At 45.9% G+C, this 25,716-nt stretch overlaps 2 protein-coding genes across 8 annotated transcripts in view; both read left to right on the top strand.

Annotated features, from left to right (window-relative positions):
• The window catches only part of CBR4 (carbonyl reductase 4), a 232,346-nt gene that overhangs the window by 50,089 nt on the left and 156,541 nt on the right, over positions 1–25,716 (top strand). The gene's annotated exons all lie outside the window — the stretch shown is intronic.
• Positions 23,083–24,633, top strand: LOC147728642 (endogenous retrovirus group PABLB member 1 Env polyprotein-like). The gene has a single exon (XM_086963319.1). It carries the CDS (start codon positions 23,083–23,085, stop codon positions 24,631–24,633), a length of 1,551 nt encoding a protein of 516 aa, XP_086819445.1.

Below are 25,716 nucleotides of genomic sequence, written 5' to 3'. Positions count from 1 at the left end.
ATTACTAGGCTACCCTGTTTAAGGTTTAAACCTATAATAACTGATAAAACCCCACTGAAAGGGAAATAGCGATCACCAGTCTAAACATATAAACACCTGTGCAGCCACAAACTAAAAAGCATTCAAACAAAGGAAAAGGAAAGTGAAAGAGTCGTTGTTATTTCTTCCTGAAGGGGCCAATACAATGTAACTTTGTTATACAAGGTAGCAGAATTGAAAGACTGGTCTAACAATATTCTGCTTGAGTTTTGTTGTTTAGGGATGTCACTAAAATATTGTTTCCTTTTCCTCGCCATTTTTTTTAACATTTTGTGATCATTGGTCTATAGATGCAGGGATTAGAAGCATGCTTTAGGTCTTATTTAATTATTTTATAAACTGTAGGGAATCAGAAAATATCAAAATCATATTTGATATTTTGGCTACATTTTATTCTTTCACTGATAGGTAAAATGGCTGGTTTCATAAGAATCTTTCCCAGTATGTACCACATTTACCCGTAAACCGAGAATGGGTGAAACCCTTTGATAAATCAGCCCCTTTTTTTCTAGCAAGTCAGTATTAAGTGAGTTGCCAAACACCCCAGGCTTTAAACATTTAATGCAAGGTGTAGTGACAGGTATATGTGAAAAGAGTGCTGTCACCAAGCATCTGGGATAGTGGTGAAAGCATGCCACCAGAGTTTTGGAAAACATAGAATGCAGATCACTTGGAATGCTGCTTCAAAAAGTTCTTACCAAGTTCAACAAAGATTGGAGTGCTATTGTTTGTGTTTACAGTGATTCTGCTACGCATATGAAAAAGTTGTGTTCTGACCTATCAAAGTCGATACCTGAGCTGCAGTGCTTTCTTGTAAGAGAACCCTACCACTTGCTAGAGGGTTGCTGAAAGCATCTTTACAATCATCGGAGTTAATGAAGTCCTTTCTGGTGCACTGTTTCGTTATACTCGGGAATTAAAACACAAATATTTCTCATTTTGTGCTTTGTGTTGCATCAAAGAAAGAGTCATCCCAACTGTGTCCTTTAGCAGGTGGTTCTCAGACCTAGAGACCGCGAATGTTATGTTATTCATGTGGTGACCGTTTACAGAATATTTGCTTAGTGATGATGCCAAAGGCAAGAACTTTGAGGCTCTTCAGTTGCGTATTGATAATGATGTGAAAAAAAGCACACTGTACTGCGTTCGTAGATTTTTACAGGAAAACATGACTGATGTAGTGGACATAATAAAAAAACAAGAGCGTAAAACACCCTTGTCTACCGAGTGTTCTGCGTAATTGGTGTAGATGTGAAACACCTCCTCGAGAGTAGGCTGGGCGACACTTCTAGTGCCTTTGGCTCTGCAACATGTTCCATGTTAGAAGGCTTGCCACTTGGTAATCAAAAAAATGTTGAGCAATTCAGGAGATTTTATTTTACAATGCATGAGAAACGGCTTGTAATAATGCATAATAATGATCCTTCACCAACCATGGCATTTGAAGTCAATGAGGTCTCACTCTACACAAGTTCTAGATCCCTTCCATAAATGTGAATTTTCTCCAGACTTTGAAAAGTACTGCTTCATTTTTGACCGCTTCAAGAACTCTGAGGGCATATGCGCACAGTTCAACGCATATTTTGTAGAACATGTGCCAGAGAATCGCAATCTTCAGGTGCACCAGTATTGGCACGGAAAGCTATGTCAGTGGCTAGAGTTAACAAATTGTGTACTGGCTGTTTTGGCGTTGCCCGTCTCAGGGGCCAATGTTGAGAGGGCCTTTTCACAGATAAAAGTTAACATGGGAAGGAAATAGCTATTGCTCAAGACAAAAGACTGACTGAAGAGGTATTGTATGGTATACTACAGTAAGTTTGATTTGTAAAAATGTATTTGGACCTCATATACACTGTATGTACACTGTCTATATACCATGCACTATCGATGCAGAAAGCAAGCAATTATAAAAGCTAAATGTTCCATAAACGCCAGAAAAACACTGTTTCTGGTTTTATTTGCTTGAAAATGTGTAACAACTGATAGCCACTGTTTTTTAAGGTATCGAAATCACTGGAAAACACTGGGGAAAAAACACCAGAATTTACCGAAAATAGAAACTGAAAACAAAAAAGCTTACATATTACTAGTGCTCTGTTTTGGTGAAGCAAGAAGTGAGGAGTAATGAAACCCTGAATTCTCCCTTTAGATGTGCAAGCCAACTAGCATATATTTACATATATCATAGCAAGGAGAGAGTGCTTCCTAGACACTAAAGAAAGCAGCCATGGTACAGGACCGGACCCTCCTCACAGTTCCTGTAAAAAGAACTGCCCACGTAAATCCACACTAACATCCACCCACTTCTTCTTGTGTGATAATAGATAGCCTTCGTCTCCTTTAGCACCTGACATGATGATCGTTGGCTTGAGAAAGGATGGTTGCTCTGTAGCATCATGATTTTTACACTCTTTTCTATTTTGATTGCATAGGAGGTTTTCTGGCCACCCATAGCTAAACATTTGATCAGATTTAGTGTAGTGTCTTTGAATGTCTGGAAGAGGAAGAAAGGAATTTAACTGTAGATCCCTCCAAACAATCTGGAATATCTTGAATTCGTTGAAATAGATGGCACAATGTTAATTGGCATGATGGGCACTGGTACAAGGCAAGTGATGGTTGACACTTGCGCAATAGCGTAACCAAGATGATTCCTGGAGACTATTATCTGAAGTTTTCAAATACTGGTCGCCAGCGTGTAACTGCTGATAAGTGAAGAGACAAAAGCAGTCCAAGCCGATCTAAAGGGTGACTTAATCTCGGACTGTTTGTTGAGGAACAACATTAGAGGTTACAGTTCATGGAGGTTGTGATCAGGGGAGTACTGGCCCTCTCCAGAGCATCCTCAAAGGAAGGGGCTCCTCTAGGTATGGCACATAGGTATGTTGTGGGGTCTGAGCTGTTTCCCTGTTTTGAAGGGGAGATAGGCAAGCCAGAAGCGGACCAAATTCCAAACCCGGGAGTCCAGCTGTAATTTTAGATGTTGATTGAAACTGAATATCCTGGAAAAGCTGATCTTATCAAAACTCACCCAGAATCTTAAGCTAGAGGCACTGCACCAGAATGCGCTGGCACAAGCTCAAGAACAGGAGGATTGGTGCCCACTCTCCTAAGACCAATGGGAGGTCAGAAAACCTTAAGAGTGTCCCCTACCTACTAACCTAAGGATAGGGGAGACACTTGAGAGGGACGTTTCACTGAACATCTTTCACTGTAAACTTCCAGTGATCCAGTGGAGTCCTCGTACTCCTGGTTGTAGGACTACCTTTTGGCCTCTCAGTGAATAGAAAGAGCAGTCCTGTGAGGGTGACTTTATGAGAAGGAAATCCTGCAAGAAAAGGCTGATTGTTTTTCTAAGGAGGCAGCAGCACTACTAGGTACTATTGTATCAGTGGTTCATCCTAGCCAGAAGGTGAGGAAGTAGGTCAATAAGACGTTTGAGGTGCTTTCTTGGGTGTGGTTATTTATCAAGGACAGTCATAGAAAAGGAGAATATGGGCTCAGGCCCTGGGCCTATCATGTGACTAGAACGATAAACAAGAGGAATTTGGTTCCTTTGGCACTGGATCAACCAGGGATCAGTAATGTAAGTGGCCTGCTGTAGGTTTGGACTGGCTTCACACACCAGTGAGACGGTTTTACATCTTTCTAAGGGAGTTGGGAAGCAAGGTACCTCTAAAATTGGAGATCTTCAACACACACAACTCCGTATACTGCAATCATAGGTAAGTGAGCTTAATTTCCAGACAAATTCTCCATCCAGGAATCTCTCCGTTCTCGAATAGTGTTCTTGTTTATTAGTGGGTACACCTCTGCGAGTTCTGGTTTCCCAAGTCCATTTACTGGATCAAATGCTGAACCTCTCTTTTGTGGTGCCCAGCCAGGCAATGAAACCTTGACTTGACAGAAGAGCCTGAATTGTAAGCCCTTGCAATGTTACTGCTTTGATATATTTTTAAAAGGTTTGGGTTTGCTGTGGGTCAGAAAGCGAGGTAATCCCGGGGATTCTATTGAACTTTCTAGAACAGTTACTCCATCAGATTTCAGAGGTTCTTGTGGGAGGGAATTTGATTTAGGCAGGTCTGCCTGGAGAGTCTAAAGTACCTTAGTGTCAGTTTGACAACGTTTCCACATGTTTAGACTTGTGTCATTAGTCTCCAGACAAGTGCAATACATGGGTATGTATGGTGGTATGGTGGCCACCAACTGAGTCCTGGGGTGACTGGGTTCCTTCAGAGTGACACTCCTTTTAATGTTGATTGCTTCTGTCCTCAGGAACAGCCCATAACTCTGCTTATTGCTATCAGCAGCAGATAATTCCTGCTTTTTTACTTGAACAGCAGTGGGGACACAGTTCTGTCTTGATTTAGTATACTCATTCCCTCTGATCGTTTTTGTAGTATGTATATGGATGTATGTGAGGTGGGGTACCCAGTTAGGATTTTGTCCTGTAAAAGTACAGCCCCAAGGCTAGTAGGATGCTTAAGTGGTTAAGTGGCTGTTGGAGTTTCTCGTCTAATTCTGTAAGTGTTTGGCAATATTAAGTGAAACTGTCTGGCTGCAATACATTAATTTTTTGCAAGATCTGAAATAAGAAGGGCAAATGAATTCAATGCTTTTTCGTGGTCCAAATGGAATAACGCTGAGGGGTCCTGCAGATCTTCAACAGGGGCCATTTCCATCTTTAGCCTCTGTGACATAAAGCTGTTCTGGTCCACGTGGACCTGCAACCCAATCACTGTTGCCAATCTGGTAGGGAGTAGTTTGGCCGATATTTTACCCTCTACATTGAGAAGTGAAATAGATCTTTCGGAAAAGAGGTCTTCTGGTTTTTCGTTTTTTTTGGTTTTAAAATGACAGAGATTAATGCACAAGCTTGGTCGTCTGGGCGGGAACTGGAACTGCCCACAACATTAAAGATGTCAAGGAAATGGGATGTCAGTATCGACGAGACCCACTTAAAAGAAATCAATCAGAAATCCATTTGGACCTGACCCAAGAGGGGGAGGTGGTCACTGCCACCTGGATCTCCTCCAGGATCAGGGGTGCATCTAGAGCAGTGGGCAGTGGCCTTAAACATCTCCCCCCCACCTCATGGAGGAGAAAATCATCTGCACCCCCCCGACATTTTCACAATAATTCTATTAAGTTAGCAATGTTTAAATACGTCTTGACTTATTTAAACATTGCAGTTAAGTTCAGTTCTCATCCAGGGGATACTCATCAATAGTCATAATCTATGAATAATCCCCGCCCATGTGCGGCATCCCGGAGCATATAGAAAATATATATATATATATATACATCAACAAGGTGCCCAGAAGCTCGAGGGAGCACTCAGCAACTCGCTATTCCATCCGGTATTTGTGGTTAAATTGCCTCCATAAAGCCATACTATTTGTGCTTATCTGACGCATATATATATATATATATATATATATATATATATATATATATATATATATATATATATATATATATATATATATATATATATATATATATATATATATATATATATATATATATATATATATATATATATATATATACAGCCTAAAATGTTTCCAAAATGGCAAAGATGCTGAAAATTACATAGGTTTGCATAGTTGCAGCTATACTCTCCCAACCCCTAAGGAAGAAAGAGAGCAGTAAATATTTGCATACAACAATGCTTTATTGCCCTAGAAAAACCTGTAATTAAAGGCATTTGCCAGTAGGCTGCAGTAGAGTATAAAGAAACAAAGAAAGCCTGACACCTTGCCTCTAAGACATTAGAGTAGGGGTACCATGCCTTTAAGATCTGAAGGCGGCCCCCTGCTCCCATGATGCACCACAGGTGGCAGTTAGGCCAGTTCTTTTTTCCGGCTCCTTCTGAGAGGATCCTGGAGCTTGAGCTCTTTAGTTTTTGACTGAAACTGTTTGATGAGAATCTTTTCAGAAAATTCGACTTTTTCTGCTTTATTAAGGCTTCTGCTACTGTTTTTTGTGGAATTCCACTGAAATTTTTCAGTCAGAATGCCAGCTTTATTCAGGAAGTGTCCTTCCTGTGACAAGAAAATGGCACTGGCAGATCCACACTCGGTGTGTATTGTGTGCCTTCCATCTTCACACAATCCTGACCAGTGCCACTATTGTCAGAAGTTCTCCAGGCGGACCTTACGCGACAGAGAACGGATCAAACTCCATGCCATGCTGAAAAAGGACAAGAGTCATCAGGTGGGTGGCTATGGAGGCCCCAGGACATCGTCTTCCAGCAAGCAAGGCCAAAAACGGCGACGTACCACTTCTCCTGACCCCAGGAAGAGGAAGGGGATAAGAGATTCACCGTTGATGTCGAAGTGGCCGTCGAAGAGGCCCAGACACTCTTTAGGAACACCATCGCGACGTCGAGAGTCTCCGCCGCATCCAAGTAAGTCGGCGTCGAGGCACCACACTTCGGGCTCGAAGACTGTGGCTGCTGACAACACCAGGGCCTAGATGTAGGTAATAGCAAATTACCGAATGGTAAATACCGAATTTTACCGATTCGGTATTTACTATTCGGTATTTGCTATGTAGGTAAAAAATTCGGTAAAAATACCGAATCGGTAAGATTCGGTAATTACTGATTGGCCTTGAAGCCCATAGGATTTAATAGCAAATACCGATTCGGTAATTACCGAATCGGTAAAATTACCGATTTTACAAGGGGGACAGGGTGTCACTTTGACACCCTGTTGCACCCCTGTTACTGGCTTGTGTGCCATGTGACACACATACATGCCCTTAGGGCATGTCTGTGTGCCACATGGCACAGGTGTACATGCACAGATGTGCATGTACACTGGAATTCGTTATTTACCATGTAATAGTATTACATGGTAAATAACGAATCGGTAAGGGCCTGTGGCACTGTTTTCTGTGCCACCTACATATTGATTTACCGATTCAGTAAATTTACAGAATCTGTATTTTGCCGAATCGGTAACTTTACCGATTCGGTAAATATACCGATTCTGTACATTTTAAGGCCCCTACATCTCCATTTGTAAATACCGGTCGGTAACGGCCGAAATCGGCCATTACCGACCGGTATTTGCGACCTACATCTGGCCCCAAGTCTCCATCGACGTTGAGGCTTCCGTCGACATCGAGACACTCTTCGCCACCCTCGAGGGGGTCAGCGTCGAGAGGACTGATGGCTGACATATCACCGCCGGCTGGCAGGCCGCCGTCGAGAGGATCGTCAAGCTCCCACCATTCGACGTCGAGGAGATCAACGTCGATACAGTGACAGTGAAGGTCGCCATCGACACGACGTTGAAGAAGATCGTCGTCGACACAACGCCATGCAGGGTCGCCCTCGACACAACGTCGTGGAAGATCGACGTTGAGATCACCAACTCGACGCCTAAGATCGCCGTCAAGGTCACCATGATGTGGACGGCCGACGTTGAGACCATTGAGACCTCGCTCAACGCCAATGGTCACCCAGACATCGTCGACGTCAAAGCACTCGACGTCGAGAGACGAGGTCACAGGCATTGCGTAGTCACCGAGGTGATCAGATCCTGGGTCCAGAGTATCATCAGGGGACCGGTCATCATCTCCTGGGCTACATATTGTGGATATGTCTCCAGAAGTCTCCCCAAATCTGCGGTGTGGAAATCCCGGAGTTTGTCACTTTGCCATCCACAAGGTGCTGTATCTGGCGGTTGCAGTAGTCCGGGCTCGGATTACTCCTGCACATACTCGCCATCTGGTCCAAGGACAAGCACTCCAGCCAGACCATCAAAGTCTCCTCCTCGGAGGCCAAGATCTCCTGCCAGGCCAAGATCTCCTGCCAGGTCAAGAACACCTCCCAGGCCAAGATTGCCTTCTAGACATCGGTCTAGATCCTCGGGGTCGGCACAGCTGTCATCGCGACAGGCACCATAAGAGAAGGTGCACAAGATCTCCTACATGGTCGTCGTCAACGAGATCTACGGTTTGGGACTACTCTCCGACCTTCTCCTCCACATCACCTTCACGGGTTTCACCCATAGACGACATCTCTACTTTTACTGATGTTCTGGGTAGCGGGGCAAAGAAACTTAACCTCTCTCTGCATATCCCAGTGGTTCCCACATCAATCATCTTTGATACCCTGCATCACCGGACCGCTCCCAGACCCTGCTACCTCTGGTGCCCGGATTCCTGGAACCAGCGATGGTCACCTTTCTGACTCCTGCGACAGTTGGCTCTGTACCCTCCAGAATCGCTAAGAAGTATAAGGCTCCTGCGGAGGGCCCCCTGTTCCTCAGGACTGATCCACCAGCTGATTCAGTCATCATGGCAGCAGCCATTAAATCCCACTCTGCTTTCACCTCATCCTCGGTGCCCACGGAAAAGGATAGTAAGTAGATAGACTCGTATGGAAGGAAGATGTGCAACACTTCGGCGTCATTCATGAAGGTTACCAGTGCCTCTGCCCTTCTCGGGAGAATCGACAGATCTCTCTGGGATTCTCTCACTCGTTTCACCGAGAAGCTTCCCAAAGAAGACCGGCAGGATTTCACCGAGATCCTACAGGAGGGAGGGCTCGTAGCCAACCAGGCCATCAGTGCCGCAGCGGATTCTTCTGACCTCGCCGCTCATGGCTACTCCCATGGAATTTACTCCAGACGCTCGGCTTGGCTACGCCTCACAGGCCTCAAGCCTGGTGCTCACAATAAGATACTAAACCTTCCTTTTAATGATACATGTCTGTTTGGGTCTAACGCGGACAACGAGATGACTAAGATGAAGGCGGAGATGGACACGGTTAAAGCTGTGGGTTTGGAGAAACGTAAGGAGTTTAAAAAGCGCTTACGTCAGGGCGACAAGCGGTCGTACCAACAGAGGGTTCAAACCCCTCAGTGGTCCTCCCAAACACAGCAAAGATCACAGTTCCAGCAGAGACGCCCTGGTAGAGCCAGAGGCAATAACAACAAACAACAGTCCACCTCCAAGCAGCCTCCCAAACCTTAAGTCGTTGCTTCCTCCTCAACTGTTCACCACTCCGGTGGGAGGGAGTGTAGCTTGTCACCTGGAAGAGTGGAAATCCATAACAAAGGACAAATGGGTGCTGAGTATTGTGCAGCACGGTTACTTGCTGAGGTTCAAGTCTCCTCCTCATCAAGTGTCTCCTCAACTCAAGCACCTTCCTCGAATTCAAAGTCAGCCGTTGAAGGACGAAGTGTCTTCCCTTCTCAGGAAAAAAAGCCATAGAGGAGGTCCCTCTCATGCGAAGAAATCAAGGAGTATAATCCTGCTACTTTCTCAGTTCAAAAACGAGGACTAGCCAAGTAGTACAGGCCTATCCTCGAACTACGTCTGCTGAACAGGTTTATCAAAAAAGAAAAGTTCTGTATGCTAGCCCTGCACCAGATCTTTCCACACCTTCATCAGGGAGACTGGATGTGTGCCATCGACCTACAGGATGCGTACTTTCATATACCTGTCTCAGTAAAGCATTGGAAATTTCTCAGGTTTCCGGTAGACCATCACCACTACCATTATCGAGTACTACCGTTGGGCTTCAAATCCGCCCCACGCATATTCTTCAAATGCATGGCGGTGGTGGCTGTCTTTCTCCGCAGGCGGAAGATCTTCGTCTATCCCTATCTAGACAACTGGCTTCTAAAAAGCTCCACGCTTGTTCTACTTCAGAGCCATGTATCGTACTGTCTCAACCTGATGCATTCCTTAGGGTTGCAGGTCAACTACAAGAAGTCAGTGCTCAATCCCACCCAACGAATACACTACCTGGGCGCCTCCCTGGACTCCGCAGAGGCAAGCGTGTGTCCTTCGGAGGAGAGGTTGTCATCCATGCTTCTGAAGTCTGGCACCCTGCTACACACTCAAAGTCCCACAGCTAGGCAAGTGTTGTCTCTACTGGGATCGATGGCCTCGTGCATCTACATCATGCCCGCCTTCACATGAGGCCTCTTCAGCAGGCTCTCGAGGACCAATGGTCTCAGAAATCAGGTCACTGGAAAGATCGGGGTTCTCTCCACCAAGTTGCCAGAGACTCCATCAGATGGTTCATCAGTCGCCTCCATCGCAGACAGTGGTCACGGACGCCTCAATGCACGGCTGGGGTGCTCATATGGACCAGCTTCAAGTACAAGGTCTCTGGTCCGAAGTAGAAAGAAGCTACCACATCAACTTCTTGGAGCTCCGGGATGTCGATCTGGCGCTCAAATCCCTCTACCCGTCTTTGAGCACCAACCACATTCAAGTTCCGATGGACAACACAACAACAATGTTCTATCTGAACAAGCAGGGAGGCACAAGGTCACGAGCTCTGTCTCTGGAAGCTCAAGCGCTTGCTTGCGTCTTTCCATCGTGGCGGTTCACCTACCAGGAATCCTGAATGTTCGGGTGGGCGGCCTAAGCAGAGACTTCGTAGAAGCGCACAACTGGATGCTCAATGAAGAGGTCACACAGGAGGTGTTTCAGCAATTGGGTGTACCAGACATAGATCTGTTCGCAGATTCGGCAAACGCAAAATGCACCTTCTTCGCGTCCAGATTCCCCAAACAGGGATCACGGGAATGCACTTTTGATCAGCTGGTCTCAGACATTGCTGTACGCTTTTCCTCCCCTGCCTCTGATCCCGGCGGTGATACAGAAGTTCTACAGGACCAACACCAGGATGATCCTAATAGCACCAGAGTGGCCACGCCAGTGGTGGTACCCGGATCTCCTCCATCGGTCGGAGGTCCCTCACCCGAGACTGCCCTGCCGCCCAGATTTGCTGGCCAAAGATGAGGGGAAGGTGTTTCACCCCAACTTTCCTTCCCTTCGATCGACGGCATGGCTCCTGAGATCATCCAATATGGCCACCTAGACCTTTCAGCAGATTGCATGAACGTTCTTAAGAAGGCAAAGAGACCCTCCACTAGAAAGGCTTATGCTTTCAAGTGGAAGAGATTTTACATTTGGTGTCCAGACAACTCTCTTGATCCTATCCACGATCTGGAGCAGGTGATTTTACCCTACTTATTACATTTGGCAAGGTCAGGCCTGAAGTATCCCTCCACCAGGGTTCTATTAGCGGCAGTCACAGCCTATTGGAAGTCACCTTCTCAGACCTCATTCTTCCTCATGCCTGCTTAAGCCCTCCTCTCCTCCCTGGGAGCTTAACATTGTACTCACCAAATTGATGGGTGCTCCCTTCGAGCCTATCCACACGGCTTCTTTGCAGCACTTGACCTGGAAAGCTGCCTTTTTGGTGGCCATCACCTCTGCCCATAGGGTGAGCGAAATCCAGGCCCTCTGTTGCAAGGAACCGTACACAGTGTTCCATGCCAATAGGGTGGTGCTAAGGACGCATCCAGGCTTCCTGCCAAAGGTGGTCTCAGACTTTCATATTAATCAGACTATCACTCTGCCTACGTTTTTCCTCAACCAACCACTGCCCCGGTGAGGTCTCTACACTCTCTAGATCTCCGGAACATTCTGAAATATTACCTGGCTAAAACTCTTCCACTTAGAAAGTCTGACCGGCTCTTTGTTAATTATGGGTCAACTAATACCGGTCTGTCAGCCTCAGAAAGATCTATTTCAAGATGGATCGTCTCCTGTATAGCGCTGTCTTACCAATTAGCTAACAAGGCTTTACAGGGCAAACCTCATGCACACTCTACTCGAGGTAAAGGTTCTACTACAGCTCTCCTTCGTAACATTCCAATATCTGAGATTTGTAAGGCGGCTACATGGCGTTCAGTACATACCTTTACCTACATACCTTTACCCGCCATAATTGCCTAGATTCAGATGCACATGCCGATGCCCAAGTGGGACAGGCCTCTTTGAGGAATTTGTTTGCATAACTGCATTATAAATGTGATGTTGATTCATGTTTTTGCTGTATACTTGATTGCTCGTCCGCGAGACTTTGGGTATGTGCTTGCTAATCCGTTCATAGATTATGACTATTGATGAGAAGGATTAGTTACTTACCTGGAATCCTAGTACTCATCCAGGGGTATACTCATCAAAGTCATAAGTGACCCATCCACCTCCCCGGACGCGCATTATTGCAAAGTTATGATATGTTACTATCGATCTACTCAGGTGTTTATACACCTACAAAAAGAACTGACCTAACTGCCACCTGCAGTGCATCATGGGAGCAAGGGGGTCGCCTTCAGGTCTTAAAGGCACAGTACCCCTACTCTAATGCCTTAAAGGCAAGGTGTCAGTCTTTCTTTGTTTCTTTATACTCTACTACAGCCTACTGGCAAATGCCTGCAATTACAGGTTTTTCAATGGCAACTAAAGCATTGTTCAATGCAAATGTTTACTGCTCTCTTTCTTCCTTAGAGGTTGGGAGAGTATAGCTGCTACTATGCAAACCTATGTAATTTTCAGCATCTTTGCCATTTTGGAAATATTTTAGGCTGCACGTATATGTTTTCGCATAAGTCTGTCGCCCCGACGGACGGAAACCTGAGCAGCATCGCGGTGAGGTGGTGCAACTCATGTAAGTACGTTGGAAAGGGTGACGCTTCAGCGTGCGGAGATCCTGGACTGAATAGGGTTAGGAGCCGATTACAAACTGAGGAGACGTCCTCAATATCGGCAGAAGTTGTTGTTATTAACATTAAGCACGTAACTATGGCAGCGTTGGATGCCAAACGAAAGGCCACCGCGGACAAACTTTTCTTTATGCAGGGTGGCAGCTTGTCTAATCCAAGTGCGCAAACATCATTCACGATAAACAATGAAGTACAATTACAGGCACTGTTGATCAAATTGGAGAAATTGCAGAAGAAAGAGCTCTCTAAATGGTGGGAGGCGGAGTCTTTACAACTTTATATTGAAGTAGGGAGAGTGCCTCGAGGCCTAAGGATTTTCACCATCCCAACCTTTGAAGATCCAGATCCTGACATGCTCGAGGAGTGGTCTAACAACTCATCCTCCTGCTCTATCTCAATGATGCGCATACTAGTTAAGTATGCTTTGAAAGATAGATGTAAATTACTGGAACAAATATACAAACTTATGAGTGAGATAAGTGCCCTTATGTCAAAAGAAGCCCTTGATGACCATCTAAAACACTTGGAAACGAAAATGTTGAAACTTGAGGAGGAAATCACCATGAGGAAGCAGTGAAAATTTTTGAGAGACTATAAAGATTACCAATCGGGTCGCACTCTGACTTTCCACCGCAAATATGACCATTTATTTGATAACTCTCCTCCGGTGAAAACTACGAATCCTGGCATAGTGGCTCAAGCAGAAGTTGTCGAAAGCGATGTCTTAGAGGGAAGCCTTCCAGATATTTCCCCAGCTGGGCTTAATCAAGTGATCGTAGAAGACCAACAAAAGAAAAAGAATAATTTTTTTATTGCAATTCCAAGTGTTGAATCAAGGACGGACAGATTCACAACAAGATCAGGGGAGCCAAAGGGGAAGAGGCAGCAGAAATCGCGGAAGACCAAGAGGAACAAACAAGCCAAAATCACCCATGGGAGTATTGACGAGGGGCAGCATGGCAAAAATATGATGGAAATTAATCTTTCTCAAAGATCATTAACTGTGCATGAGAATGAAGTGTTGACACTAGGACTTTCTTTTTGCCCTTCTACTAATTTGAACTATGCCCAAACCAGGATTGATTTATTTTATTTTTCAATGAATCTAAAGCTCAAAAAATGGTTTGAAACACACTCTACTAGATTGGCACCTGAGAATAGAGATGTTAATCCCTGTGATTTGGACTTGAATTACATTGAACTTCCGGAGGTGATCTCCTCAGGGACTATTGAACATGATGACTTTCTAATGGATGGGGTTACTAATGTGAATGCCAATCCTGGGAGCCACTTTAAGGTGAAGTCTAGGTTCCTCCCCTACATTGCATGTGAAGCAGTAGAAGTCTTTGAAAAGGGTGTGCTCAGCGATATCAAAAAATTGAGAAATAAGCGAATGCCCAACAATATGAAAAATCTCTCCCTTGAACAGAAGCAGGCCATTGATGATCTCAAGGGCGATAATCAAATCGTAATCCGCAATGCGGATAAAGGGGGGAATGTTGTGGTGCTCGACAAAAATAAATATTTGGCTGAGGGTCTAAGTCAGCTAGAAGATACGTTCTGCTACCTACCATGTACCCAATCTGACATAAGAATTGCCAAGAACATATTTGATGACTTACTACAAGACTAAAGAGACAGATGGCTACTTGAGTGGGAAGAATATAAATTCTTACGGTGTGAGCATCCAAAAATTCCCATTCTGTACCTCCTTCCCAAACTTCACAAAAATGCTGTCTATCCCCCAGGAATAGGCTCCTTGTTGGAGAACAGATCCCAATATATTTATTACTATCTACGGCCATTTGTCATCTCCCTCCCGGCTTATTTAAAAGACACCACCCATTTTCTGAAAATCATTGAAGGCATACACTGGGAACCCTCCTTCACGCTGGTTACTTTGGACGTAAGCAGCCTGTATACATTGAGGTTCCGTGAGAATCGTAATGGCGTTTTTTTGACTTGTTCGAATATGGAAGAGTTTAGTATCTATGAACCGCAAATGACGAGTTTAGTGGGTGTACGCGTTTTCGCTACGCTGCCCTGAACCGTTCGTCTTATTCGTGAGTTTCTCTATCTGAACCCACGGGTTCCATTTTAGATACGGCATCCATTTTGTCTCTTGCCCTCAAGTAGCCAGCGAACGGACACTGTCCGCTTCGTGACCCTGGGATTCCCAAGCTCTTGCGGAAGACACGTGTTTCTTTCGAGGGTGTCTTTATGACGAGGGGGATGACACTGCAAAGGCAGATGGCTCCGCTCGGGGCTCATCTTGCCGTGCCGGTCTATTGTTTCAGTCGTGCATGCATTTGGCACGAATCCTTTGATCCTGCAATCATGCTTCCGATATTGCCCCCTACACACTTTTTCAATCTGTTGTCTGTTTTCTGTCTTCCTTGCACCTGTTTCTGTCTCTTTCCTTAACTCGTTTACAGCCAGAATGGAATGTACCTAATGGTGGGATAACGTACTTTTACAGTTGGGAACCGGCGATGTTACTGTAATTATGTTCCGGGCTTCTGAATACATGAAAGCGACCCTTTTGAAGTTTACTGTGGGAACTGAGTTGTAACCTTTTGTTCGTCATGTTGTGCTATGACTAAAATATGTATAAAAGGAGCATCCACTGTTGCAATTCGAAGCAGACTCTCAGAACCTACACGTGGTTGTACTTCTTGCGATCTCTGTATCCCTGCAGTAAATAAACGCTGAATCTTTGACGCCAAAGGAAGTGTCCCGTGTCTCTGTGATTTGTTCGCCGGAACAGGTAACCCACGAAGGTTTCAGGTGTTGTCCCCTGGCACCGCTGGGCCTTAGAATAGCCCAGTCCTTCAGTTGGCACCCAACGTGGGGCAACATCAGCGGTACCGGTCCAAAGCCCGACGATCATGAGGAACTTCGTGTGAAATCTCAGAGGGAAGGTGCACCCCGCTTCATCGATCCTGTTGTCGAAATAAGTGGTCCGAAGACTTTTCCCGCGAAGATTCCCGCCTCCTGACGGCTGCGACGGACTGATGCCCTGACTGTCGACCTGTTTTGGCGCCTGGCGTAGACCTTTGTACAGCGAGACGATAGACGGGCCTTCCTGGTGACGCCATTGTTCTTTCAGTTAAGTATTTGTGGGTCGCTCCCGGTCCTTGGTTGTTGGTTCCTTTTTTTGGGACATTTGCTTTGTTGTTGAAACTTGGTCGTATGCATGGTTCCATTGCATTTGTGGTTCTTAGTTGTTGGTTCTTAGTTGTTGGGTTTTATTTGACGATTGCAATTGCCAAAAACCGAGGGTCTTGCATTTTTGCGAGGACATCGTAATTCGATAACGCTTGAAGTTTGTAAACTCGGTTAGTGTGCACGATGCCTGGCCGTAGTACTTTGTTTGGTTTCTTTAAATGTTGCGGTTCGGATTCCCGATTGGAGGACTCATGTCCGATACCTCCAGTTAGAACTCCGATCTATGAGCTCTTTAGTCGCCATGGAGTGGGTCCTATCGTATATAATGATTATTGGATCCGCTACACTAAAGATGATGGTGTCCTTAGTTGGCCACCTCATGGTAGTTTAGAAACTGCAATTTTAGATAATCTTGAAGCTAAATTGTTTAAAAAGAAAGCTAGGCCGGCCATGTTTGATTCCTTTCGGCTATGGCGCAAAGAGGCCAAGCAGAAAGAAATCAAACAGATTAAGAAAAATAAGAGGGAAGGTATCATTACGGTGATGAGAAATGCAGAGCAGTTTCAGCGAGACATAGAAGAGAAGGAAAAGGACGTTTTTGCTAGACTGCAACATATGGCGGTGGATAAGTGTTATCCTGTTTTACCGTCGAGTTCTGATAAGAAGGGAGAAGAAGCGGTAGAGGACCCTTTGTTGTCCTAGCTACTGTAATCACCACCTCCATACGCACAGGATACTACGGCTCCTGTGATTCTTCCTGTCCCTCAACCTGTTGTTCCGGCAGCTGCTGGTCAGCCTGCCGTTGGTCCTGTCCTTCCGAATCCTCTTGTCCCTCAAGTTGTCCCTGCTCCCTTACCTGCCCTTCTTCCTACTGCTCCACTGCCTATACCTTCTCAGTCTCTTGTTCCTGCTACTTCTGCTGTCTTGGCTACTCCTACTGCTCCTACTTTCAGTCCTCATGTTGTTGCCCCTGTGCTTCTCTCCTCTTCTCCTTCTGTCCGTAGTCTCATACCTAATGCTGTGGCTAATCTTTACTCTCCGTTGTTCGGACCGATACTTGGGTCCGATGTTTCTGATGTCTCTCAGAGACGGAGTCAAATTCCTGGTGGTAGGGAGAGTGAGACGTTAGTGAAGATGACGCGTAAATGGATTAGGCATCCTGCTAAATATACCCCGCGTATAGTTTTTGAGACGTTCTCTCAGTTTAATGAGCCCACACAACGATTCGTGTTTGAGGAAATGTGTAAATCCCTACGGGAGGAGTGGGATAATGAGGAGGTAGACAATGTACCGTCTGAAATGACTGAACTCCAGAATCAGTTTTCGAACCGTATGATTGTGGGTACTAATGTTCGTCGTGCTTTAGAGCGTCTCTTATCCTTTCGATCTACAGTACAACCTCGAGCATTGTTTAACGACGACACTGAGGAGTGGATGGCACAACCTGGTCAGTATCCTTTGCGGGAAGTTCCTCCAGTTTGGATGCCAGGTGATGCTACTATTAATCCTGCTATTTTGCCACACTTCCAGAGAGTTTGGATACACCTCCCATGGAAGCGATCAGAAGTTTTGCAGGTGAAACAATCTTTACCTGACCCCCGGAAAAATCCGGCAGGTTATTATAAGGAGTTATCCCAACTTGTGGATGCTACTATTATGAACCTCGCCGATATTGACATGTTGTTCGGTAACGTAGTACCTCAACCAATTTGGCCAAAAATCCGTCAAGAGAATCACGTAGCTGAGTTAGGTGGTGATTGGGCTGCTCTTGCGGCGGCCGACGGACGACAAGTTGGTGGGGCTAAGCCTGAACAGCTCATTACGGATCTGCCCCAAAGAATAATTACCCTTATGAAGACACTTATGCCAGCAATGAGAGTTAATTGGGATAAATTGTCTGCGTGCAAGCAAAAGAAAGACGAGAGTGTCTCCGATTTCTTTACTAGATTTGAGGAGGCATTTGTCGATCACAGTGGTCAGGATATGAGCACTGAGGGAGGTCAGCGGCTGTTTGTTGATAAATTTGTGTCGAATTTGTTGCCTGACCTAAGCAACAAACTGAAAAAATTGCGAAAGTTCGTGGGCTGTTTCGACCACTGCTCAAATATTATCCACGGCTCAATATTATGAAAATAGAGAAAAGGAAGAAAGTGATCGGGCAGATAAGAAAACGAAGGAGCTTAAAACTAAGGTTTTGTTGCAGCAAACGTATCCTCCGCGCTCGAATCAAAATGACTCACAACAGCAAAATCGATCGCAATCACAGTCTTCTAGGACGCAGTCGCGTACTGACTCCTCTACGCCAAGATCTATGCTTGGGTATAATCAGTGTGCATATTGCAGGGGTGAGGGCCATTTGAAGTTTAATTGTCCGGTTCTACGTGACCGAAATAATGGCGTTTCGGCTCGGGGAGGTCGTAGTGGTCCTCAACAGGTATCTCGAGCTAGAGGCCGTGGTACTTCTCAAAATCAGAACGAGCGTTCTACGTCCTCATCGGACTCGAACAATTGCTTTGATCAGCGCGATTCATCGTCCGGTAGATCTGCACAGTATCATGTGGACGACTATTACGTCGAGCATGGCATTGATGCTGACGGCAGTTACTAGGACAGCCACAGACAAAGAGAGGGAGTAGCATCAGTTCCGGTTGATCAGAGAGGACCTTACGTCGCAGTTGCCACATCGGGCGTAGTTGAGCCTTTTCTGTTGGACACTGGTGCAGCGAAAAGTTCCATCATGCATTCGAAACTCCCTGGTGCACCTTTGTCTGGCCTAACGAATGTTTCCGTTGGATTCTCTGGCCATCGATCTACAGCCAAGCCCTAAAGAGTCAACTTGATGCGTTTGTGTTACCGGCTGGTGCGGCCTTGATTCAGTACGTTGATGACTTGTTAGTGGCTGCTGACACTAAAGAGATTTGCAAAACTGCTACAGTATCGCTGTTACAGCATCTATGTGACTTTCATCACAAGGTGTCACCTTCTAAGCTACAATATTGTTGTCAAGAAGTAACCTATCTAGGTCACTTATTGTCAAAGGAGGGAAGAAGGTTGACCACAGAGAGAATAGCAGCAATCGCTCGAATGACTGTGCCAACTCAGAGAGATGTTCGTGCCTTTCTAGGTATCACGTCATACTGCAGGCAATGGATTCCAAATTTTTCATTGCTAGCGAAGCCATTGGTAGCCCTCACGTGCAAGGATGTTCCGACTCCTTTGCCATGGACTGAAGAGTGTCAGAAAAGTTTTTCTGAATTGCGTGATGCGTTGTGTTCGGCTCCTGTGTTAGGTACTCCTGACTACAGTAAGCCGTTTACAGTATACGTTCACGAGAGAGAAGGTTGTGCGTTGAGTGTCTTGACGCAACAATTTGGCGGTAAGCAGCGTCCATGTGCATATTTTTCTTCGACCTTGGACCCAGTAGCGAGAGCATTGCTGAGTTGTCTAAGAGCGGCAGCGGCAGCTGCGGTGTCCATCCGGCAATCTGCAGGACTGGTCATGGATAATATGCTTACGGTGATGGTTCCGCATGCAGTTGACACTCTCTTGAATCGAACGAAAACTCAACACTTGACGAGCGCAAGGTTTTCTGGTTATGAGTTGACGCTTTTGGCAAGTCATATACAGATCAAGCGTTGTAATGTGCTGAACCCGGCGACATTGTTGCCGACTAGTATGGAATCAGATGATGTACCACCACATGACCGAATCAGTCGTGGTCTCAGTCTTAGACAAACTCAGAAAGGGCAAGGATGAGAACAAACACCAGGCACTGGTCCTCCTTGATCTCTCCGCCGCCTTTGACACGGTGGACCATACCATCTTACTTACCCGTGTCAAGGCGGCCGGCATCGGGGGATCAGCTCTGGTCTGGCTCTCCTCCTTTCTGAGGGACCGCACTCAGGCGGTCCGGCTAGGCGACTTCACGGCCACTCCTCTCCCTGTCACCTGCGGTGTTCCCCAGGGATCCTCTCTCTCCCCCTTACTTTTCAATCTTTATATCTTTCCTCTCATCTTCGCACTCCAGCAGCTGGAGGTCACCGTTTATAATTACGCGGATGACCTCCAGCTCATCTTTGATCTGTCCCCTTCTCCTCTCTCTGTCTCTAACTTCCAGTTAACTATGACATTCATCAGGGACTGGATGAACCACAACCACCATAAGCTGAACCCGGATAAAACCGAGCTGGTTCTCACTGGTGGTTCATCCAGCCCCTGGAACTCTCTCTTCTGGCCCCCCTCTCTTGGTCCCGCACCGACCCCCTCCACCACGGTCAAAACACTCGGTGTCAAAATAAACAACCAGCTCACCCTCCATTCACAAATTAGTTCCGTGGTATCCTCCTGCTTCCTCACTCTCCGCACTATCCGCACTGTTTCCCGCTTCTTTTCCCCCCAGGCACTTAAGATCATCATGGCCGCACTAGTGATATCGCGACTGGACTACGCAATCGCTCTTTACCATGGCATCCCCGCGTACAGCTTGCGTAGACTCCAGACTATCCAGAACCAGGCAGTCCGGCTGGTATACGGCCTCCCTCGTTATCACCATTCCACCCCCCTTCTCAGGGAGCTTCACTGGCTCCCTGTAAAAGAACGTTCCCTCTTTAAGATCGGCTGCATGGTCTTCCAGGCCCGCCATGGCACTGCCCCCGCTTTCATCTCTTCATTAATCAATCCTTATGTACCTGCAAGAGAACTTCGGTCTTCCTCCAAGTCCCTTCTTCAGATCCCTCGCTTCACACGTAAAAAGTGGGGCGGGGCCAACTTCTCCACCCTGGCTCCAACATTCTGGAACTCACTCCCTGACCACCTCCGCTCTGCCACTCATTATCTCCCCTTTCGTAGAGATCTGAAAACGTTCCTCTTCAGCCAGGCCTTCCCCACTTAAACTCTCTTAATATCTCCTCTTATCTCTTTTTCTGGTCTTTTTCCCTCAGTTGCCGAACCCCTTAGCGCCAAGAAACCGCAAGGTGTACGCTGCGCTCTAGAAATATTTTAAATTAGAAATTAGAAATGATTGTTATCTACGAACTGAGGAAGAAACGAAGGGTCGTGTTGACCTAAAAAACACTCCATTGGCAGATCCCGATGGTACTTTGTATGTTGATGGTTCATGCTTTAAGTTGCCGAATGGTGATGTGACGACTGCGTATGCTGTAGTGACGTTGAGTACGGTTGTGAAAACTGCGAGATTGAGTCAGAATTCGGCTCAAGCGGCAGAGTTGATTGCGTTGACGAGAGCGTGTGTTCTGTCTAAGGGAAAGCGAGTGAATGTGTTTACTGATAGTCAATATGCGTTTGGCGTTGCACATAGCTTTGGTCGATTGTGGAGAGAAAGGGGATTTATGACATCGCATGGTACTAAGATCCAACACGGACAGCTCGTGAACGATCTTTTGGATGCACTTACATTGCCTAAGCAGGTGGCGATCATTAAATGCAGTGCGCATCGAAAAGTTACAGATGATGTTGGTCGTGGTAATGCGTTTGCGGATGAGATTGCTAAGGAAACAGCTAAGAATCTTGCAACCCGAATGTACGTTATGAGTTCAGTAAGGTGGCCGGCGGAGACTGGTATGTGTGAAGACACTGTTGAAAGCGTGAAAGCGATTCAGAATGAGGCCACCGAAACTGAAAAGACTAAGTGGAAAGAAAGCACGGGAAAGTTAGACGCGCAAGGATGTTGGGTTGATTTGTCGGAATGTCAGAGATGGATGTTACCGGATGCATATGTGCTAGCCGTTGTGACTATGGCTCACGGCTTGTCACATATTAGCGCGAAAGGTATATGTAAGTTGTTGTCCCCTGTATGGAAGAATGATGGTATTGCTAAGTGTGCTGAGAGAGTGGTTAAGAATTGTATGGTATGTATAATGTACAATCCTGGCAAGGGCACCCCCACTCCACCTGGCCATTTTGCCCCTCCTACATGTCCCTTTGAGGTTATCCAACTGGACTTCATCCATATGGAGAGATGCAATAACCTGAAATACGTTTTAGTTGTGGTTTGCGCGTTCTCCAGATGGATTGAGGCCTATCCTCTTAAAGATAATACTGCCCTGTCCACAGCGAAAGTCCTACTGAAGGAATACTTTCCTCGGTATGGAATGCCACGGATTGTATGGTCAGATAACGGAAGTGAGTTTGTGGGGAGTATGATGAAGAGTGTGTGTAAGGGCCTTGGAATACAACAAAAATTCCATAGCGCCAATCATCCCCAGTCAGCAGGTTTAGTGGAAGGGTACAATGGTACTCTGAAACTGAAACTTGCTAAGATTCAAGCGACGACTGGTCTGTCATGGCCTGATGCCTTGCCTCTGGCTCTCTTGTCGACCAGGGCGACTGTGCACTCTCGAGTAGGGCTTAGCCCATATGAGATTGTGTTCGGCCGTCCTGCGAACATTTGGGGAGTCCCGAGGCCTAAGGCCTTTGATAGTCTCGAATATTCAATGTTAATTGATTATCTTCATGATCTGACTGCTAAACTGAGGTTAATTCATCAACAGGTCTTTGAAGCTCTACCGGCACAGACAGAGGGTCCTGGACAATCGCTCCAACCGGGTGACTGGGTTGTCACCCGCAACTTTGGAAGAAAGCGTAACTTGGAGCCTAGATTTGTGGGTCCCTTCCAAGTCCTGCTGGCTACAAGGACTGCAGTTCGTTTGGAAGGCAGAAAGAATTGGGTGCATGCCACCCACACCAAGAAAGTTCCGATCCCTTTGCCAGCAGATAGCTGGGTCCGAACTGGAATTGCTGCAACAGAAACTGAGACCCCAATACGTTTTGTGCCGTTTAGTGATGCTCAACCTGTAGGAGATAATTCATTGCAGCCAGATACATCTGTTGAATCGTCAGCATTGGAGAATTCAAGGTCTGAACTGTCATCAGAACGATCGAACACTGTTTTGCCATCTGAACAGTTATTTGAAGAACAGAATCGACCTGGAAGAAGTCGATATTTTCTTCGTTCACGTGACAAAGACTAATAAAAGAAATCCCTTTTTGTTTTACCTTTTTAATTCATATTACCCCCCTTGCTGTTGCCACGAACATTATGAACAATTGCATCCTCTATTAATTCTTGAGTTCTTTTTCACGTGTATTCCTCTTTTTGTACAGCTAAGAGATTTGCATTAAAATTGAATGTTTGTTTAAGAAAACCTTTCATCCAGGTTGACCGTAGGACCGTGCGGGTACTTCCTTCTGTTTAGCAGGTTCCTGACACTAGGTCGGTTACTTTTGTCGATTCCTGGGAACTCCTGGGAATTGATAATCGCCACTCAGAACGAAGTGCGTCAAGAACGTTACGGACGGTTTTTAGAGGATGGCGTTCTCTAAGCTGTTAGAAGTAGAGAGGATGTCGGCGTCAAGATCCAAATTGCATAAGGTTATCCGAACAAAATGTTTCCTGTTCCAGTTATTTCTGTTATTCCTGACTATTTTTATGTTACTAGTGGGTGGAGTGTATTTTGGAATACAGTCGTTATTACCTTCTACTTCACCTACTTCTCCTTCACCTGATTTGAATTCTATTCCCACTGTTTCTCCACATTCCTTTCATCCTTTGCCCCAACATGAACAGGTTAGACGTGCGGAATTCATGAACAACTCCTTTGTCCAGCTCCTACATCAGCAACAGTTGGTGATGAATACTACTAACTGTTGGGTGTGTGGGTTAATGCCACATACCATGGATAGGGGTATTCCGTATTTGGTTCTTCCTTACAGCTCCCAGGGGTCAGCTCGAGCATTCCAAACTATGTTTCGTAGTGCACTAGATTCCTACCCCCATCGAGAGCCACGCTCTGCAGGTCTTGGTCCCGGCCCGTACCACAAGACTCTGGCAATAGCGATTGCTGATCTAGATAGAGATATTTTTGATGCATCGCTTAGTCCGGAGGAAGAGGTGCGAGCATACAAGGATCTGAGTGAGGCTGAGTATAGTATGTCAGTGGGTGATAGACAGCTTAAAAGCTCGTCTCCGATCTGGATTGTACCCCACCTTGGTAATTTCTGCTTGCAAGGACTTGGTCGAAATCCGCGAGCTCAACTTGGGAAGAGTGCCTGCACTGAAACGTATGTTTTACTAATGCTCTCTTCCCCTGTTTTCCTGACTGCCAAGAGTACATACTTTGTATGTTATGATCGCGCATATACGTGGTTGCCCCGTGACTTCTCGGGCACCTGTTATATTGCGAATCTTTTGCCACCAACTTTCACAGTTGCCTCGGACTATCACAAGACTAGAGTTGTGAGAGGCGTTATTAGCAAAGAGGACACTGCCTGTCAAGAAGCAGGAGATTTCTTTAAGGGTTTCCTGCCATTTTGGGGACCTATGGTTAATAGTAGGAACCTGAGACAGTTGACTCGTGTGGTAGAATCGACTGCTAATATAACTGCGAGTGCTCTTGGTAATCTAACAGCAGAGCTTCAGGCGGATAGGCTTATGACGTTGCAGAACCGTATGGTTTTAGACGTTGTTCTTGCAGATAGAGGTGGTGTGTGCAAGGTGATCCATTCGAGTTGCTGCATTTTCATTCCTGATAACGCTCCAACTGTATATCAAGCCATCTCGAAATTGCATAAGATCTCCGAGTCCATACACGTGGACGTAGGTGATTGGACGTTACTAGGATGGTTTTGGGGCCTAATGTCGACGTGGGGTTGGAAGATTCTGATGATCATCGGGGTTGTTGCGACATTCCTATTCACGTGTTGTCTTTGTGTACAGTGTGGTCCTGCCTTATGTGGCCTCTGTGCTACAACGTGTATAAGACGGCCATCTGTTACCAAGGAAGCATTGATGGATAGAATAATGTTGCAGCAACATCTGAACGATCTGATGAACATCGAGATCGATTCTGATATTGACTAGTGCTTGCCTACATGAGGGCAAAAGGAGCGTCTGAGGTTCCGTGAGAATCGTAATGGCGTTTTTTTTACTTGTTCGAATATGGACGAGTTTAGTATCTATGAACCGCAAATGACGAGTTTAGTGGGTGTACGCGTTTTTGCTACGCTGCCCTGAACCGTTCGTCTTATTCGTGGGTTTCTCTATCTGAACGCACGGGTTCCATTTTAGATACGGCATCCATTTTGTCTCTTGCCCTCAAGTAGCCAGCGAACGGACACTGTCCGCTTCGTGACCCTGGGATTCCCAAGCTCTTGCGGAAGACACGTGTTTCTTTCGAGGGTGTCTTTATGACGAGGGGGATGACACTGCAAAGGCAGATGGCTCCGCTCGGGGCTCATCTTGCCGTGCCGGTCTATTGTTTCAGTCGTGCATGCATTTGGCACGAATCCTTTGATCCTGCAATCATGCTTCCGATATTGCCCCCTACACTTTTTTTCAATCTGTTGTCTGTTTTCTGTCTTCCTTGTACCTGTTTCTGTCTCTTTCCTTAACTCGTTTACAGCCAGAATGGAATGTACCTAATGGTGGGATAACGTACTTTTACAGTTGGGAACCGGCGATGTTACTGTAATTATGTTCCGGGCTTCTGAATACATGAAAGCGACCCTTTTGAAGTTTACTGTGGGAACTGAGTTGTAACCTTTTGTTCGTCATGTTGTGCTATGACTAAAATATGTATAAAAGGAGCCATCCACTGTTGCAATTCGAAGCAGACTCTCAGAACCTACACGTGGTTGTACTTCTTGCGATCTCTGTATCCCTGCAGTAAATAAACGCTGAATCTTTGACGCCGAAGGAAGTGTCCCGTGTCTCTGTGATTTGTACGCCGGAACAGGTAACCCACGAAGGTTTCAGGTGTTGTCCCCTGGCACCGCTGGGCCTTAGAATAGCCCAGTCCTTCAACATGCATATGGCATGATTTGGGACTGGCAGCAGTAGAGCACTTCCTTAAATCCAGATCTATTTCATATCTTGGCCACTCTAAAATGCTAATCAAACTTATTGAATTTTGTTTGACAAACAATTTCTTTATTTTTGATGACA

The sequence above is a fragment of the Lissotriton vulgaris genome, chromosome 3_1 (genome assembly GCF_964263255.1).
Source record: "Lissotriton vulgaris chromosome 3_1, aLisVul1.2, whole genome shotgun sequence".
NCBI lineage: Eukaryota > Metazoa > Chordata > Amphibia > Caudata > Salamandridae > Lissotriton > Lissotriton vulgaris.
Note: the sequence above shows the minus strand (reverse complement) of the source record. Positions and strands in the feature narration are given on the sequence as shown.

Coding starts and splice junctions, on each gene's coding strand:
- LOC147728642 (XM_086963319.1), top strand. CDS start 23,083: ATGGCGTTCTCTAAGCTGTTAGAAGTAGAGAGGATGTCGGCGTCAAGA.